General features: G+C 53.9%; 1 protein-coding gene and 2 long non-coding RNA genes across 3 annotated transcripts; 1 reads left to right on the top strand and 2 right to left on the bottom strand.

The window, feature by feature from the left end:
• Positions 1–7,484: 7,484 nt before the first annotated feature.
• On the bottom strand, positions 7,485–10,247 carry LOC131276902 (uncharacterized). Its single transcript, XR_009184128.2, has 2 exons — positions 9,676–10,247; positions 7,485–9,383 (listed from the first exon to the last, which is right to left on the bottom strand). It is a non-coding gene; the product is annotated as an uncharacterized lncRNA (long non-coding RNA).
• A 46-nt stretch (positions 10,248–10,293) lies between these two features.
• On the top strand, positions 10,294–17,840 carry ASF1B (anti-silencing function 1B histone chaperone). The gene is made up of 4 exons (XM_004458028.5): positions 10,294–10,519; positions 15,027–15,142; positions 16,296–16,472; positions 16,797–17,840. The coding sequence occupies exons 1-4, from the start codon at positions 10,411–10,413 to the stop codon at positions 16,989–16,991; spliced, it is 597 nt and encodes a 198-aa protein (XP_004458085.1). The 5' UTR covers positions 10,294–10,410; the 3' UTR covers positions 16,992–17,840.
• LOC131276903 (uncharacterized) lies at positions 11,622–15,116 on the bottom strand. The gene is made up of 2 exons (XR_009184129.2): positions 15,029–15,116; positions 11,622–13,767 (listed from the first exon to the last, which is right to left on the bottom strand). It is a non-coding gene; the product is annotated as an uncharacterized lncRNA (long non-coding RNA).
• Positions 17,841–18,823: the final 983 nt, after the last annotated feature.

Here is an 18,823-nt window from a genome sequence, read left to right as displayed (position 1 = left end):
AATGAGGGGGTGGGGAGAGATAAATCAAATAAAGTATTTTAAAAAATAAAAAGGAGAGGGAAGTGGATGTGACTCAAGTGACTGGGCTCCTGTCTACCATATAAGTGGCCCAGGGTTTGATTCTTGGGGCCCCCTGGTGAAGGCAAGTTGGCCGGCACGACGAGCTGGCCCTAGCAGAGAACTGGCCCACACATAGAGCTGGCCCAAACAGAGACCTGATGCAGCAAGATGACACAACGAAGAGACCCGAAGGAGAGACAGTGAGAGACACAGCAGACCAGGGAGCTGAGGTGTTGCAAGAGGATGAGCACCTCTCTCCCACTCCAGAAGGTCCCAGGATTGGTTCCCAGTGCCGCCCCAAGAGAAGACAAGCACACACCGAAGAGCACACAGTGAATGAGCACAGAAAGCAGACAGCGAGGGGGGGCAGTGAGAAATAACTAAATAAATCTTTAAAAATAAAGAGGAGGAAAGCTACAAGTGTTTTAGAGGCTGTGGAGAGATAGGAACACTTATTCACTGTTGGTGGGAATGCAGAATGCTACCGTCACAGGGGAGGACTGTTTGGCAGTTCCTAAGGAAGTTGAATATAGATTTGCCACATGACCCTGCAATATCACTACTAAGTACCTACTCAGAAGAACTGAGAGCAATGATGCGAACAGATGAAAAAATGTTCAACAGCAGCGTTATTCACAACTGCCATAACATGGAAGCACCCAAGTGGTCATCGACTGATGAATGGATAAACTAAACGCGGTATGTATAACACAATGAAGTATTATTCAGCTGTAAGAAGAAATGGAGTCTTGATGCATGCGACAACATAGATGAACCTTGAGGACATTATGTTGAGTGAAACAAGCCAGACAGAAAAGGACAAATATTATATATTAATCTGAACAATATAATAAGAAAACTCTAAAATACAGCTTACCACGAGACAGAAGGAGGGTAGAGGATCTGGAACTGATGCTTAACTCGTGCAGTTTTAAAAGGCTGCTTATAATGTTTCACAATGGACAGAGGTGACGGCAGCACATCGTCACGAGTGTAATTAGCAGTGCTGAATCGGGTGTGAGAGTGTTTGGAAAGGGAAGTTCAGGGGAGTATAGGACACTGGAAGGCAAGCTAGAGGAGGAAACGTGGCCTGTATAATAGTCGTGTGGATGATGGATGTGGTTAATGGAGCAGACATGAATTGTTCTTACGTGAACTAGAACAAATGCATGTCACTATTACAATAATAGGGTGGTAAATGGGGGAAATACACCTCATGCAAACTATGGATGATCCCTAACAGTAATATTTTAATATTCTTCCACCAATTGCTAGAATAAGGTACACGCCAATGCTAAGTGTTAATGATGGGGTGGGTATAAGGGGTACAGGGTTTTTCTTTTTGTTCTAAAACTGACTGGTGATTAAAGCCCAGTTCTGTGATTATACTGAGAGCCACTGATGGAACACTGTGGATGGATTGTATGGTGTGTAAATAAAACTACTTCAATTAGAAAAATTACTGAGGGTCCCAAAGAGCTGTTATTTATGGGGATTATATCTATCAATATTTGCTGTATTTGAAATTAAAACTGAGACTTTCCAAAATATATACTGTCATTTAAAAATAATAATAACAAACTCATTAAATATTAACGTGATAAACGTAATTGCATAGAAATTATGCTAAAAAATTAAGCAGTGAAAAGAATGGCATTGTTTACATCTTTGTAACATTCCTTATTGTCTGCCTTAATGGAAAACAGCTGGATTCTCACAGAGCCTTCTGCATCAACCTGTTGCAATATGCTATTGTGGTGAAGTGTGTAAGGAAAAACCAACCTACAGAGATGCACACTTGGATAGGGAGGAGTGTTTTAAGCCTTTTCAGATAACTGAGGACATTCCACTGTTACTAACCAAAACTCAAAACCCAACAAGCAGTGTATTAAAAGACAGTTGTATTCAAAATGAAAGCGTGACTATCTAACAACAAAAATGAATTATTGATACATAAACATGAATGACTCTCAGGGGCACTACATGATTCCATTCATATGACGTTCTAGAATAGGCAAAACTAATATACGGGAGGGGAAAAAAAAACAGAAAAATGGTTTCCTCTTGGAGCCTGGGGCAGGAATCCACTGGGAAAGGGCCTGAGGGAAATTCCCAAGGTAACGGTGACTTTCTTGATAGAAGCTTGGATTACACAGGGGACTACCCTCCTTAACACTCAGTGAATGTACACTAGGATTTGTGGATTTCACTGAATGTAAATTATTTATCTAAAAAATTAAGAACTCTCATTCATGATTTGCTGCTGAAGTATTTAAGGGAAGTGTACTGAGGTCTACAATTTATTTTGAAATACATCAAAACAAAATTAGATGGACTAATGAATGAATTGATGGAAAGGTATTTGAGAACACATAGAGCGTAGAGTGTCAACGTAGAATTTAAGTGGTGGGTATACAAATGTTCACCATGAAATTCCTTCACACTGCTGTGGGCCTGAAATTGTTCGTAACAAACCGTTGGTTAAAAAAAAAAAATGTTAAAAAAAAAAAGTAGTGGCAATGTAGAAGATGAAATTGTATCAATGAACTTTTCACACTGTGTTACTTTAAAATCCATTACTCTCCCTGACAACTAGAATGGCTCTTTTACCCATGTATGACTTTGTAACATCATGCATTGGTCTTTTGGAAAACAGTGATTTATTACATTTCTTTATATGACATATAAAAATCACATTTGTTAATATCACCACTGATCTCATAAGAAAAGTCTTAAAATACTGAGAAAGTCTTTAAATACACCGTCAAAGCTCATGGTGGTAAATAAAGTTTCCCAAATTTCTAAGGTTTGCTTGAACACTTAAATTTTAACAGTGGCAATAAACAGTTTTCCTGGAAGTGACCAGTCATTTAACTCATTTTTGAGAACATATCTGCCAAATATTCTAATCTGAAGAACCAAAGTTTGTCTGTCAGTTCTTTCAAATAAATGCGGTGTTCTGTGAAAAAAAGCCAGCAGATCGGCTTGCAACTAAAACACCTTACAAGTGCCTCCCCTCAGCTGCCAACATTCGGCAGGCTTCCTGTTGCAGGCTTCCTGTTTCATTACACAGAATATTAAAAAGACCTCTTCACAGGGCTGTGAATTAATATATTTAATGCTTTTCACTATTTCTTCAAGGACATTCTTAAGTGCAATTGTTGCGTTCGCTTTTGAGGGTGTGGCAGTGAAAAACACCGTGATTTCTACTAGGGTTTGGCGAGGCTGCCCTGATTCCGGCTAAGGTGCCGCCAGTTTCACACACCATTTGTTTTGTACTCTCAGTGCAAATGTCGACCAGAGAAAAAGGCAAATAATTCAAATAGTGCCTTTTTGCCTCACAGACCCGCAGAAAGGGTCTTGGAGAATTTCAGAAGACCCCACTTTAAGAACCTATGGAGTAGTAAGTAAATGGATCTGGGACAACTGGTTAACCAATGTGGGAAAATATTAAAGCACAGACCTACCTCACATCATAACAAAACTGCAAGTGGCTAACGCTAAATATGACAGACAGGCAGAACTTCCAGAAGAATATAGTAGGATATCTTTTTGATCTCCAGGTAGGATTTTTGAAGCAAGGTACAAAAACCGCAAACCATAGATAGATTGGTAATTCTGGTGGCATTAAAATAATAAAATGTTTTTAAAATGCTGAACATCTGGGGGCGGATGACTTGGCCCAGTGGTTAGGGCGTCCGTCTACCACATGGGAGGTCCAAGGTTCAAACCCCGGGCCTCCCTGACCCGTGTGGAGCTGGCCCATGCACAGTGCTGATGCGCGCAAGGAGTGCCCTGCCACGCTGGGGTGTCCCCCCGCGTAGGGGAGCCCCACACACAAGGAGTGCACCCTGTAAGGAGAGCTGCCCAGCGTGAAAGAAAGCGCAGCCTGCCCAGGAATGGCGCCACACACACGGAGAGCTGACACAAAGAGATGACACAACGAAAAGAAACAGATTTCCATGCCGCTGACAAGAGACGTGGACAAAGACACAGCAAATAGACACAGAGAACAGACAACCGGGGCGGGGGGGAGAGGGGAGAGAAATAAATGAATAAATCTTAAAATAAAATAAAATGCTGAACATCAAAAGACACCATAAAAATGAAAAGGCAAACATCAGATGTGAGAACCCCTGCAACTCAATAAGGCAAAAACAATCAAACAGAAAAATGGGCAAAGATATGAATAGGCAATTCACAGAAGAAAGGTAAAGTGGTCAATAAACCTATGGAAATAGCTCAACCTCAGTAGTTGGGTAATGCAAACCAAAACAAGACTGATTCACACCCATCAGGACAAATTAAAATGCCTGACGATACCAAGATGAATAAGGACATATAGCAATAGAAGCTCTCACAACACTGCTGGTAAGAATGAGAAACGGTACATTAATTTTGAAGAGCAAACTGGAAACATCCAGTAAAGATGAATATTCCCATAACCCATGGGTTCTTAACCTTTTTTGCTACACGGATCCCTTTGTCAGGTGAAAACCATGGACCCCTTCTCAGAATGTAGCAGCAGATAGTTTTATGACACTCAATATCAGCATGTTTCTCAGAGAAAATAAAGATAAGTTGATTTTTTTCAATTTGAGCTCACAATCCCCTGAAATCTTTCCAAGGACTCCTTGGGGGTCCGTGGACCCCTAGTTAAAAACACCTGTCGTAACCGATGACCCAGCAATTCACCTCCTAGATTAGTATCTTAGACAAACTTCTGCCCCTGTGCACAAGGAGACATCTTCAACAATGAACACTGCAGTGTGGTTTGGAACAGTAAAAACCTGGAAACCATCTAGGTTTCAGCCAAGAGGTGAATGGATAAGGAAGCTGATGTAGTCGTAACAGAGTACTTTATAATAGCACAGTCCATGAGGACTTTCTGTGATGATGGAAATGTTTTCTATCTCTGCTACCCCGTACAGTAGCTACTATCCACAGATGGCTTCTATGACTGCATACGTGACTAGTGAGAAGTGGGTGTGGCTCAAGCAGTTGAGTGCCTGCCTACCGCACAGGAAGACCCAGGTTCAGTTCCTGTGTCCCCTAAAGAGGAGCAAGACAGCGAGCTGATGTGACAGGTGGGCTGGTGCACTGACGCAACGAAGAAACCTAATGAACAAAACAAGCAGGAGTAGAGGTGGCTCTAGCCACTGGGTGCCTCCCTCCACATGGGAGGTCCTGGGTTCGGTTTCCATGCCTCCTAAAAAAGGCAACGAGCACCCAACAAACAGACACAGAGAGCAGTGACCACAAACAACGAGGGGTGGGGAGAAAGAAATAAAATAAGTCTTTTTTAAAATGTGCCTAGTAAGACTGAGGAAAAGAACTTTCCGTTTTAATTAATTTAAATCTAAATTGCCATGTGTGGCTAGTGGCTACCACATTGAACTGTGCAGTCAGGTAGCAGTGCAAATAAAAGATTTTTAAAGTTTCACACAGGTTTCAACATACACAAATCACAGAAGCATCATGTTGGATGAACAAAGCTGCAGAAGGCTGGGCCAAGACCCAAGCGAGGCACGTGAGGGGTCACCCTCGGGGTCACAGGGGCAGCGCTGAGCTCCTGAACGGCCGAGAGCGCACGCACCTTCTGGAGCCTCCCGTCTCAGGGGTCCCGCTGGCCTCGCCCTAGTCCTAGCCCAGTCAGAAGGCTGCATCCAGGACGACACTGTGTCAGAGGTCCCGAGACCACCCTAGGTTTGGTGACTCAGTACCAAGAGGGCTTGCAAGATTTAGCATCTAGGAGAGCGCACCGCTAGGATGTATTACAGCAAAAGGAGACAGAGCAAAACCAGCAAAAGCGAGAGGCACCTGGGACAGGGGTGGGAGGACACCAGGCGCAAACTTCCGGCGTCCTCTCCCGGGGGAGTTAGGCAGGACACGCTTAGTTCCTCCACCAATGGGCTGTGATGACAAGTCTCCCAGAGGTCACTAGAGACTCAGTGCTCAGGGCTTTTATTGGGGGCTGGTCACTTAGGCGCCCTCTGCCTGGCACAAATCAAAATTCCCGACTTGCCGCAGAAAGCACAAACCACTCTGTCTGCACAGTGTAGACACAATGAGCTCCTCTCATTTAGAGGATGCCGGGATCCTCCCAAAACCCCAGTTCCCAGATGCCAGCCGAGAGCCAACCTCACAAGCAGGCCTTTCGAAGGGGAGCAGTCTCGAAGACAGCCTGCTACAGCTCTTCTTCGCATGAGTACCACGGACGTAAAATTGCAAAACACGAAAAACAATACAGTATAGTGATCGACAACACGTGTGTACAAAGATACAAAACCATGCACGTAAAACTTTACACCAAATTCAGGGTTGTAATCACACCTGAGGAAAAAGGGAGGGGAATGGGTTTGCGACAGAGGTAAGCCTTGTCAATGGGATCTCTAAGGTTTCACTTCTTAATCTGAGTAATGTGTAAAGAGTGTTTATTATAGTATTCCTTATACTTTGTGTGTGGGCACCTGAAATATTACGAAAGGAGAGCATATCTTCTTATCATTGTGTACTACTAGCAGTTCATGTCTACCGCGTGCTTTTCACATTCCAAGTACTACGCTAAAGACTTTTATGGATTTCTTCTCTAAAAATATCTACAAAAGACTTTCTGGATGCCTGTGCCAAGCCCTGGTAATGGAATATAGAGCAAGCCGGGGAAGGCCCCTGTCCTCAGCCAGCTTTCAATGCCCTGAAGCGTGATGAGCAACAGGAACACAGTCTAAAAACCAACCTAGGGGAGGAGAAGCTGCTGGAGCTCAGTGGTTGAGCACCTGCTTCCCATGTACAAGCTCCCGGCTTCAATCCCCAGTACTTCCCAATTTAAAAAAGAAGTTAAAAAAAAAAACCAAGCTAATTAAAGATTCTGCTAAGTGCTACTAAGAGCATACGACAGTTTGATGCGATTGAGGAAGGGCTCCTTTAAATAGGGCAGCCCAGGAAGGCTCTTCTGAAGGGACATTTGCACTGAAACGTAAACATCGAGACAGCCAAGCAACTTCGGGGAAAGCGCATTCCAGGCGGCAGGCCTGGCGCGTGCCAAGCCCCGAGGCAGGAACAGGCTTGGTGGGTTGAAGGAGGGGGCATAAAGCCAGTACGGCTGCGCTGCGGAGTGTGACAGAGAGGGATAGGTGAGCTCCAGGTCAGCGGAGGCCACCGTGCAAGGCCTCCAAAGCCGCATTGGAGCGCTTAGGTTTCCTTCTACCCGTAAACCTTTGACGGTCTAAACAGGAAAACGCCATGCTCTGGTTCACATTTGAAGCTCGTTCGGCCAGGCGTCTGAAGAACGCCATTTAGTCAGGGCCGTTTTCTCCATTAGCAACACAGACATAATTCTGTTGGCTGATGAGCATTTCAGGGGGCAGGGAAGACGGCGGGAAAGGTTCCCCAGAGCAGAAAAGCAAAACAAAAACAAGGCAAAGTCGGAACCAGGAAATGTTTAATGAAATGCCTAGAGAATGTAACATCATGGCAACTTCATTCATCGCTGACTTTAATACTCACGAACAAGTGACTACCTTTGGAAATAATTTGAAAATTAATTTTCTCGAGCCATAAAAATTCCCAGAGTATGCCCAGTGATTGCCAAGAAATCACAGCCAATCTTAAATGTGAGTTTTCTTGCAGGCAAATAATTTCAAAAGGGAAAAAACACTTTTAATTTTTGAACACACTTTTTTTTTTTTCAAACTTAATGCAGGATGTAGATACAAAAAAAGTGTCTAGTGTCCCGAAGCCTTTGAGACTCTGAGGAAGCTACAGAGGTGGCTGGGAGAGATGCTGGTGGTGGTTTGGATGTGTTGATTAAGGTCTGGGGGGAGAAACGGAGGCTTACACCTGCGATGGGCAGGCGATGGTGTCACCTCGGCCAGGTAACTGTGCCCGGCGTTTGGTCAAGCAAGCACTGGGCAGTCATACAAGGGCATTATGGACCTGAGTCACCACTGACGTTACTGCAGTGGTAAATCATAGATGGCTGGTTATTAGCACATCAGTCAGGGAGCTTGCCATCAGCAGCGAGTGACGCCTAACCCAGTCAGCCGAAGGCCTTAGCAGGGGAAGCGATTCCAGCATTGAGCATTTCCCAGCTCATCTTCCAGTGTCTCCCAGAACTCGTCCAGAACCGTCACTGGCCTTTCACTGCAGCCCCTGGTTGCACCTGCCTGCGGAACCTGGACTTGTGCCTCCCCAGGCTGCGTGAGGGGCTCATACAGAACCTCATACCATTGACAGATAGATCTTGTTGATTCTGTTTCCCTAGAGAGCCCTGATACACACCCCTTCCTAGAAGATCCAGAATACCGAATGAGTTTGAACACCGTCCAGGGGACCTTTGCAAAGGTTTCTCAGAGGAGAAGGCATCTGACGAGCGCCCCAAATGACGAGAAGGCGCCAACCTGCCCAGAGCCAGCAGTGGCCTGTCAGGGTTCACAGGAACAACGGAAGAGGGTGCGTTCGGCTGCGCTCAGGTTGGGGCTGCGGGAAGCAAACCAGGCAGGGCTTGCAGACAGAGCTCTCGCCCCTCAAACGGACAGACAACCATTCGGATTTTAGAGCAGGGGAGCGGCCTTGACCCAGCTTACTTCCGTCCTGCACTGTCGTCCCCTGGCGCGGCGTGGACCCTGAGCACCTGAACGGGGCTCTTGCCGCTGTGGAAGCTCAGCCTGGCAATTTCGCCTGATTTTAACCAGGGAAAACCGAAACTGAGAACCAGCTTGAACCACGGAGGCCCGATGGGACTCGTGGAATTATCTGGAACAACTGGGGCACAGTGAAGCTATTTTGCAGGGGTGATCTTCCAAGTCAATAAGAAACGAACATAACCCAATTTTCAGAGTCATCGATAAAGGACAAAAACGGCCTGGGGAGGAAAAACGCGAGTGGTGGGAAACTCTTCATTTCCTAACCTGCCGAAGCATTTTTCAACTGCCAGTCGGATGACAGGTGGGGCCGGAGCCACACTGTCCCATCAAGATTTATTAAAAAGATTTATTAAAGTCGGCTTCCTAGTTGCGGATGGGCTGTGGGGTGTAAATCGGACTCGGGATTCCCAAGCCTTACTACTTAAATAATGCAAATCGCCTATTAGGATTTTTAATGGATTACTCGTCGGGATATTTTTAGCCGTGTTCGATTTAAGAGAGCACATGATTGACACCGATTTCATATTTCTCATTTTTCCGGCACTAATTTTTTTAAAATGTCAGACTGGGAAAGCGGCGGGCGTTCTTTTTCCACTGGACAGCGCTGGGAGTGGGTGCGGAAGCTCCTGGAATCTTCCAGAAGGTTCTTCCAGGCGGGTTGGCCAAGGCGCTCTGCACCTGGCGGGGAGGTGGGAGAAGTTTCTGGAAGCACCGCGCGGTCGTGTCCGGGCATTCTTTTCCGGACTCGAGCCCCGAACGCTCCGACTCGCACTGAAGCGCTTTGAACGTTATCTACTCGCAAACCCCCCCCAGTCGGCCCTGAGGTGGCGACGGCGGGATTCGAACAGGGTCGGCCCGCCGAGGCCCGCGCGCCCCCCGCCGCTCCCACTCCCCGCAAGGGTTGTCAAAAGTTCACCACCTTGGCCTCGGGAGCCCCGAGTTCCTCAAAAAAGCGCCCGGCAACGCTCACCTGCTGACAGACGCCGCAGCCGCGCCCCCTCGCTCTCCTCACGCCGGGTACAACCGACTTCCGCTCCTATCCACCAATCACCAGCCGAGCCTTCTTCTGTGACCGCCCACCGCGGCCAAGCCAGCCAATCACTTCTTAGAAAACGGGCTTTCGTGTCCCCACCCCTTCCCGGTTGTCAATCACTGAGGGCACGAGCACCGCCCTTCCCGCCGTCTTGAGCGAGCGCCGCGCGCCCCCTCTCGGCCGTTGGCGGCGCAGCCCTCTGCGGACTGCGGCCCCGGATGGACCGGGCGAAGCGCGCGCCACGCCGGTGCGGGAACCCTTCAGATTGGCCCAGAGTAGCCCCGCGCTCTGGCTCCGCCCCCGCCCGAGTCGGAGACGCTGCGGATTGGTTCCGCTGGGGGGGGTGACTCCCACGGGAGCAAGGGGATAGGCCCGCCCCCTTCGCGCACTCTAGGGAGGGAGCTCCGCGGATTGGCCCAGGGAATCCCGGCGCGCGCCGACTGAAGCTCCAGGATTGGCTGAGGCCCGGCTCTTGCCTCGGGAGGGCGTTGGCGCTGATTGGCCGGAAGGCGGGACTGGCTATTTGAAGGCTGCGCGCGGACGCGGTGCGCAGTTCGGGCCGCGTAGAGAAGGGGGCAGGGTCCTCTCCGGCAGGGCCGTGCTCTTGACCTCCGCGGACGCTAACGTGGGCTCGGCCGCGGCTCCGCCTGCGGCCCCGGCCCCGGCGAGGCGATGGCCAAGGTGTCGGTGCTGAACGTGGCGGTGCTGGAGAACCCGAGCCCCTTCCACAGCCCCTTCCGGTTCGAGATCAGTTTCGAGTGCAATGAGGCCCTGGCGGACGGTGAGGCTGGGCCTGCGTGGGGACCCCCTCCCGCCGGGCGGACCCCAACCTTCCCATGGAGACCCTCCCCCCCAAGGCCAACTCCGACCTTCCGGTGGACGCCTTCCCCAACCTCGACCGCCCCGTGAAAAACCCTTTCCCCCCACCCCAACTCCCCGTGGATTTCCCCCCACCCCAACTCCCCGTGGCCACCTTCCGCCAGGCTAACCCCGATCTCCCTCTGGAGACCCTCAAGGCCAACTCTGCCCTCTGCATGTTGAACCCCCCCCCCAAAAGCCTATCGTGATGTTCCCGGAGGGCCCCCACACCTTTCCTAGTGGAGGCTTATCATCCCCCTCTTTTTTCTCTGGGAGTTTTCCCAGTCATCCATTTGCTACCTAGAGACCTTCTCAGCCTCCATTTTTAAACCTGCTGAGACCCTCAGTTTCCCTGTCTTCTCTGTGGCCAGATCCCTTCCAAGATCCCTCCTTTTGTGTGGTGCCCCAGCCACCCAGTTTTATGCTTGGAGGCTCCTCCCCAATTCCCACGTCTCCCTGCCAGTGTCTCCTCCTTCCCCTCCCCCCCACCCCGTTTTCCCTATGGAGTCTTCAACCTTCATCCTCCTTTTTGACTGTGAAAATCCTCTCTCCTGTAGCAAGCCTTCACTCACTCTGTCTCCCCATTTACCTGCCAACTTGCTGATATTTAAACAGCTCCCCACCTCAGCCGTCTGTTTGTTCTCTACTCTCAAATGGAACTTTCCTCCTTTTCAGGGTTACCCCAGCCCCCTATCCTTGAGCTCCATCTGGCAAGGGATGGCCTGACTTCTGGCTCCAGCCTTTGAGGGTACCTTGGTCCTCCCAAGCCCCCTTTTCTCCCTCTCCGGGTGTCAGTTGGTGGGCACACTCACATCTGAGGGGTGGCAGAGCCAGGGAAGCATGAGCTGGTGCCCACGGCCTGCTCACCAGTTTCCAGGAGGCTCACTACAGCAATTCTTCCAACACTTTGGATGCTCTCACCTAGTCTGGGAGGCGGGTGGGCTGAGCTGAGCCATCACCATATCCTGCTTCAAACACTGAGCCGAGGGCCTTCGGCCGTTTGGGCATCAGGTGCCCTCCCAGAGGTGGTACTTCATCTCTGACGTAAAGGTGGACACAGCCATCATCTCACAGAGATGACGGGAGCCCCCACCAAAGAAAGGTCTAGAACAATCTGAAACTGGATGGCTCAGGTAGCCTTTGCTTTCAGGGGAAAGTTCTCCCTGACACCACAAATCCTCTGGGTGGTTAAACAAAAAAGAGGCAACAGCTAGCTGAGGAGGTGGAGATCAGTAAGCCTGCGAGGTGGGGGGTCTGTTCAGGAGCCCCCTGGGTGGCAGGTGGGTGCTTGGTTCAGATTAGCTCCTGGCGGATGCTGTTGGAGATGGGTGTACCCCTGGGGGCTGAGCCAGTGGGTCAGCCTCTCCCTGGATTCTCTTAATCCTTTTTAAATTAAGAAGTCTATTTGTGACTAGAGAACAAACCAAGTCAAATCCCTTCTGGAAGGAGGCAGGGCGTAAATAAAGTGTGGAGTGGCACCGCCGAAGATTTCATTTTAAAGCCAGGAGGAGCTTTAAGGAGCTGGCAGGTTAAGGATTGGCAGTGCCCAGATGACAGCAGATCGGGTTGCAGTGTGCCCAGTTGTGCTCCTGGAATTCAAAATGGTTGTGCGGTGCCGATCCAGTACTTTTAATCCTAGGAAGCCCCTGCCTTATTGCTTTTCTGATCTGTTTATAGAATCGGAGCGGGGAAGGCTGGTTTTAAAATTTTTTGGTAGAGGGATGTGGCATGACTCCTCCAAGGCCAGTTTGTGGGAGTGTTAGGACCAGAGCATGCCTCTGAGTCCCAAGTGCAGGTTCTTCATCGTTGCTCTGATCCCGGTGGTGAGAGAGAGAGAACCTTACCCTTTTCCAGAGGTGAAGCACCGGTAGGCATGACCAGGGAGTTTATTGCCAAACAGGACACTCTCCAAACAGAGTGAAGGGGGTGCAGCTAGCAAAGAGCTTGTGCTCAGAGAAGCTCAGGTGGGAAAGCCCACCCCAGCCTAGAAGCAGGGACCCCGGTTCCACCTCCAGGGCCACCCGTGACTGCGACACGCCAACCTACTTACCTGCTTTCTACCTCTTCCCGGTCTTGCCACGAAGCAGACAATTCCCGACAGAATCCACTTCCTGCCTCCCAAACAGAAGGAGTGGGCTCGGCTTCAGATATCTGTCAGGTCCTGGAGAAATCTGTCAGTCTCGTTACCTCTCAGGGCTGGCAAGCTGAAAGTCCAGTGAGCCACCCAACCCCCAGCCAGTAAGCGGACCCGTTCCCTCTTGGCTCCTTGACATCTGGAAGTAGGTGCTTTCCCGGCCCGGGCCCGCGTTTAATATGGTAGGTGTGCTCCCCGCCTCCTGTTTACGTGAGAATTCAGCGGGCACTGGTGGAATAAGTCATTGAAGCCAGATGTTCCAACCCAGAGCTGAGGCGCCGCGGCGAGGCCAAGGTTCAGCTGTGCGGTTAGGAACAAAGGCTGAGCGAGCAACAGAAAAAGGCCGCTATACGTGTTAAGTGGAAAAAAAAAAGGGGGGGGGGTTAGAAAAACAGGCTTCAGCTGGTTGAGCCACAGTCATCTTTTCTGCATCTTTAGCCACATTGTCGGTCCTTTGTTTTCATAGACAGCGGAGGTGCCTCTTCCGTGCTGCTTGGGTGGTAACGTTAGGACGTAGCGTCACGCGGTCGAGTTACCCTCGAGATGGGGTGCCTGTCAGGTTGGGTACCCAGGAAGGCGTGTGTGCAGTCGTGTCCTGCCAACTGTAGGTCCAAGGGCGGGCGGGCTCTGGCGGTGGCCTGTATTTCCTTCTAAAGGAGGGTTGCGCAGGTAACCGAATTCATTTTGAAGTGCGACGCTGCTCAAAACCCTCTAACAAACTGAAGAAGATTCCAGCTTGTATGCCCCACTTCAGGGCGTCCCCTGCCTTCCGTCGATGCATTTTGTCAGCTCCTCTAACTCCCGAGTCAGCATTTTGCAGCCTGGCCCTCAGTTAATCCTTCGGTTTCTCTCTGGCCAGCCCTGAGGGAGCCACGGTGGCCCACCGGCCTGGCCTCACCTGGCAGCAGCACCGAAACGGTCTCTGCAGGTTCTGCCGGCAGTTCCCGACGTCGGCGGGACAGCACTGAGCGCCTGTGGTATACACCGGGGCCTGCTCTGTTTCATTTTGCTTGCGCACGCACATACACGGGACTCCTCTGGTTTGGAGGGGGAAAGGCCGGGAGGAAGCAAAACCAAAATAAGAGTTGCGTTTGGAAAAGTGAGGTCGGGGCTAGGCCTGTTTTCTCGTTCTTCCCCAAAATTCGATTCTAGCGGTGTCACTACTCGTACCAAAAATAAATCAAAGTCCACTTCCTTCCTACAAATAAGGCGGCGCTGGGGTTTGGCCTCCACAGAGCCCAAGAGCTTCCCAGATCTGGCAGATCTGTGAGGACGCCTGAGCGGACCGACCCGGGCGCAGCTGCCACGGGAGGGGACTCGACGCGGGTGTGTCACAGAAGGACGTGGGCTCAGGCGGCCTCCGAGGCCGGCGGCCCCACGCCAGTGTGCCTCCAGCGTGGGGTGCTCCCGCAAGGTGCCTGAGAAGGCAGCTTCCAGGAGACTTGGCTTCCTGCGAAAACCGCAGCTGGCGAAACTCCGGGTCCCCTGCCAAGCTCCCCAGCACTGGTGTGCCCTCGCCCTCACCCCTGGTACACTTGGCCCTCCCGCAGGAGGCAGTGGGCCTCGCTGTGCTCCATGTGCCTGAGGCCTCCAGCACCCTCTTTTCAGGATCGCCTGAGCCTGCAGGCGTGGACAGGGCGCCGCTGAGGGCTTCAGAGGCTCCCCCCAGGATGCTGTGGCCGGGACCGGCCGGCTCTCCCGGCAGCCCCTCCGTCCCCCCTCCTGCTGGGCTGGAATCGGCTGTCCTGCCCCAGCTGTCGAGGGAGCTGCTCCGGGGGGTGGCAGCAGTCCCTGTGTGTGAAAAAGGATGCTGCTGCCCCTCCCAGCACGCGGGGGGGGGAGGGCCCCGAAATAGCCCGACGCCCTCCTCAGCACGCCTCCCTCACGTGGCCCTTAATTCAGCGGCTGCCAGACGGTCCCCCCCCCCCGCCCCACGCTGGGAGAGGCCAGCGCTTCCCCAGAGCGCAGAGGCGAGGCTGCCTGGCGGAGCGGGGCCGCCCCGGGAACCCCAGCGTTCAGGGCTGCCCCGCAGGGCTCAGTGGAGGTCAGGTGTGCACCCGAGTTTTTAACGACGACACCACCAAAACCCCTGACTTTGGTCCTAACCCAAGCCCGAGCCTAACAGTAACCCTAGCACTGCGATTACCTAGACCCTGACCCTCCACAGAAGCCTAAGCATAGCAACAACAAACCTTTAAGACCAGGAAGGTAAGGACCCAGCCCCGGCCCTGTCCCGTCACCCTGGAGAAGACGCCCTCCCCGCCCCCCCGCGGCTCCTCACCCCCTGTCCTTGCAGACCTGGAGTGGAAGATCATCTACGTGGGCTCCGCCGAGAGCGAGGCGTTCGATCAGATCCTGGACTCGGTGCTGGTGGGCCCCGTGCCCGCCGGCAGACACATGTTCGTCTTCCAGGTAAGGAAGCCGGCGCCTCGGGGCGGGGGTGGGGCCCGGCTCCCAGAAACACCCTCTCAGGCCCGGACGCCCGCGGCCCGGCTCGACGGCCATAAGTTGGGGTTCCAATCCCGGCTAGACCCCGCAGGAGCTGTGGATGGCTTAGAGGCACTTGCTCTCCCGCCTCCACGACACATCTGAACCCGAGCACCTCACCCAGCCTCACACGGCTGTCAGGTGCCCCTTAAAGCTCTGCAGGTGCTTCTCGTGCGCGCTAGAGATGATCAGAGCCACTGCTGGGTCTGGTCACTGCCTAGCCCGCTCGCCCGCCCTCGAGCCAGCCCAGCAGCAGGCCCCGCTCCCCACACGCCATAAGCAGGGCCAGCCTCCCGGCGCCCTGTCCTTGCAGCTGCGCAGGGCCCCGCGCTTGGCTGGACGGCCCTGTGTCGGGAAAGCCTGGGTTCTGCAGATGAGGGAGCCAGTCCTGTCGGTCGCAACACATCCCGAGTCTGTCCGCTTCTTTCCGTTTCCACTGCCCAGTCCGGGCCAAGTTCCCCTCTCCCCAGGTGACCGCCGTGGCCTCCCGCCTCAGCCCTCCCCCGGTCGTGTCTCCACACGCTGTCACGTGCACAGTGTCACAATCGCTCACATGATGGCCGTGTTCCCCATTAGACTAAACGCCTGAAAGCAGAGGCTGTGCTCTTTTTTTTTTTTTTTTTTTTTTTTTAAGATTTCTCTCCCCTTCTCCCCCACCCCCCACCCCAGTTGTCTGTTCTGTATTTCTTTTTTGTTGTTGCATCATCTTGCTGTGTCAGCTCTCCGTGTGTGCGGCGCCATTCCTGGGCAGGCTGCACTTTCTTTCGCGCTGGGTGGCTCTCCTTACGGGGCGCACTCCTCGTGCGTGGGGCTCCCCTACGCGGGGGACACCCCTGCGTGGCAGGGCACTCCTTGTGCGCATCAGCACTGCGCATGGGCCAACTCCACACGGGTCAGGGAGGCCCGGGGTTTGAACCTTGGACCTCCCATGTGGTAGACGGACGCCCTAACCACTGGGCCAAGTCGGCTTCCCGAGGCCGTGCCCTTTGCACGGTGCTATCTGGTGCTCAGAAGTTGCTGCTTTACCCACCGAGGCGTGTCGGCCGCCAGGCTAAGGCCCGCGACGTGTTTCCCCCAGGCCGATGCTCCCAACCCGTCCCTCATCCCCGAGCCGGACGCCGTGGGCGTGACGGTGGTGCTCATCACCTGCACCTACCGCGGGCAGGAGTTCATCCGCGTGGGCTATTACGTCAACAACGAGTACCCCAGCCCTGAGCTGCGGGAGAACCCACCCCCGAAGCCGGACTTCGCTCAGGTGGGTTCTGCGCCTCCCGCTGCGGGCGGCCGGCCCCTCGGTGCTCGGGGGAGGCCGAGTTGTCAGAACTGGGAGCCAAGGCCGCCGCTTACGGTTTCCCAGCAGCACCAGGCTTCGGGCTCCAGCGCAAGGGAGAGGCGCCTCTTTCTCGGGGGCCCACCTCCCCAAGTTGAGATGAGACGGGCCCCAGCCCTAAGCCTCCGTGCTCAGGCGTTCAGGGGCCAAGGTCTGCTCTTCCCGGGCTTGGGCAGGGGCTTGCGCACCCCGGCTCTGGGCGCGGTGAGGGGCACGCCGCCGAGGGCTGACCCTATCTTGCCTCCCCAGCTGCAGCGGAACATCTTGGCATCCAACCCCCGCGTGACCCGCTTCCACATCAACTGGGACAACAGCGCGGACAAGCTGGAGGCCCTGGAGAGCCAGGACCCCGCCCCGAGCTGCGGCCTCCCGCTCGGCTGCACACCCCTCAAGGGCCTGGGCCTCCCCGGCCTGCTGCCCGAGAACTCCATGGACTGTATCTGACCGCAGGAACCCAGGCCCCGGCAGGGCCCGGCCGGGACAGTCTCCAGATGCCTCTGGGGGGCAGCTGGGCCCCCTGCATAGCCGTGGGGGGCATCCGGACGGCCCGGGGCTTAGTCCCTACGTCCAAGCCAGTGAAACTGGACTCCAGCAAAAGAACAGGCCTCGGGCCTTTCCCAGCCCCAAGAACAACTCCTACCCCACAGGCCCACGTGCCTCCTCTCTCCCTTCCCCACACTCTTAAGTCCCCCCCACCTGCCACGGTGCACCATGCCCCCTCAAGTCCTGCTGACCAGAAGCCACTTCCCACAGGCCTCCCCGGCCAGCGTCGAGACCTCCCTGGTCAGCGCTGGGCCAGAGGCTGTCATTCCTCCCCTTTACCAGGACGTGAGCAGGGACGCCCCTGCTTTTGGGGTCCTCGGCCAGGAATCCCAGTCAGGAGGGAGACGGAGGTATGACCTCTGTCTTCCTCTCAAGAGGTTCTTTAGCTCTCGTCAACCCAGCAGCCCCCCGGAAAACCACGTCCCTAAAGGTGTGATCGTCAGGACGCAGACAAGTGAGCACGCCTGCCTTCCCAGTCCACCCTCCTGTCCTGCCTGGACAGGCTGTGACCACAGGCCCAGGGCCTGCGACTCCGCCCTCCAGGCCCCTGGCCGCCTTGACCCGCCCTTTGCTGAGAAACATATGCTCACGGCCACGGAGTGATTGCAGGCAAGGGGGCAAGCCAGGGATCTAGAACCTTCCGCCAGTCTGCCGCCCACCATCACCTCGCTGCTACGTGGATGCTGTTGTGATTGCCGTTTGTATATTAAAGGGTTTTTATATTAAAAATGTTTGGTCTAACGATAAAAAGCACTTGCCCTAGAGTGTTTCTTCTCTCTCCTGGGCAGGCTTTAGCACCTTTGTCCACCCTCTTAGTCACAGTGGAGGTGGCCTGACACTGTCCATGGGGTTGGCTGCCCCTTGGCTCCCCACTGCAGTTCTAATGAGTTGCACGGTTGTATTCCTGACTTAAGGCTTGGAGCGGATTTTTCTTTGTCAAATCTTAATAAGCAAGCTGGCTCTTGTAGCAGGAGAACACAACCAGGGATTTTCAGACCTGACCGCCCACAAGCAGAAATAAACTTTTACGTCGTGATGCGAGTACACGCACAAGGCAGCCTGCTATGAAACTTTACTCAGCCTTTCTCTCTAACTGCACAGCTTTTGGGAGGGGGGGCGTGTGGCTTGGCCGGACAGCCATTGCCCCATAATGCACGGAGGACTCGTGCTGCTCAGCCCGGGGACAGCGGTGCTGGCACCTGCGCACGGGTAGCCCACACCTGTGAGCACGGCGGCCAGGCGGCTGGAAGCCCCTCCACGCGAGGGGCTCCGGTCCCGTGCGGCCCCCGCCCCCGTGGGCACCTCCTGCTCGGGCCTGCCTCCACTGCAGGGGACGCTTGGCCAGGTCGAGCCCCGCTGTGCTGCTCACAGGCGGCGGGAGGGGGTGGAGGTCAGGGAGGCTGCGGGCGTCGGGGCGACCCGGCCGGCCGGGGGCGCTGCTGCCGCCCGGGGCCGCGTCTCCAGGGGTCCCCCGACAGCTCGGGCGCCGCGCGGGGTTGTGGGGACACGGGGTCCCCGGCCTGGCCGCGCCCCAGTGGCGCATCTGCAGAGCGGAGACGGGAACGCGGGGCCCGGCGGTCCCCGCGCCGCAGCGGCCCTCCCCCGGCAGGTGGACCGCGGCGACACCGGGCGGGGCGGCCGCGGCTGCCGCACCGGGCGGGGGCGGAGCAGTGCGGCGCGCGCGGGGCCGCCCCCGGGGGCCGCTCGCCCGCCCGGCTGCCGCGGCCGCCCCG

The sequence above is a fragment of the Dasypus novemcinctus genome, chromosome 30, assembly GCF_030445035.2.
Source record: "Dasypus novemcinctus isolate mDasNov1 chromosome 30, mDasNov1.1.hap2, whole genome shotgun sequence".
Taxonomy (NCBI): Eukaryota; Metazoa; Chordata; class Mammalia; order Cingulata; family Dasypodidae; genus Dasypus; species Dasypus novemcinctus.
This window is presented reverse-complemented; position numbering and strand designations above follow the sequence as displayed.

Coding starts and splice junctions, on each gene's coding strand:
- ASF1B (XM_004458028.5), top strand. CDS start 10,411: ATGGCCAAGGTGTCGGTGCTGAACGTGGCGGTGCTGGAGAACCCGAGC. Junction 15,143..16,295: donor GACACATGTTCGTCTTCCAG/GTAAGGAAGCCG, acceptor TGTTTCCCCCAG/GCCGATGCTCCCAACCCGTC. Junction 16,473..16,796: donor CGAAGCCGGACTTCGCTCAG/GTGGGTTCTGCG, acceptor TTGCCTCCCCAG/CTGCAGCGGAACATCTTGGC.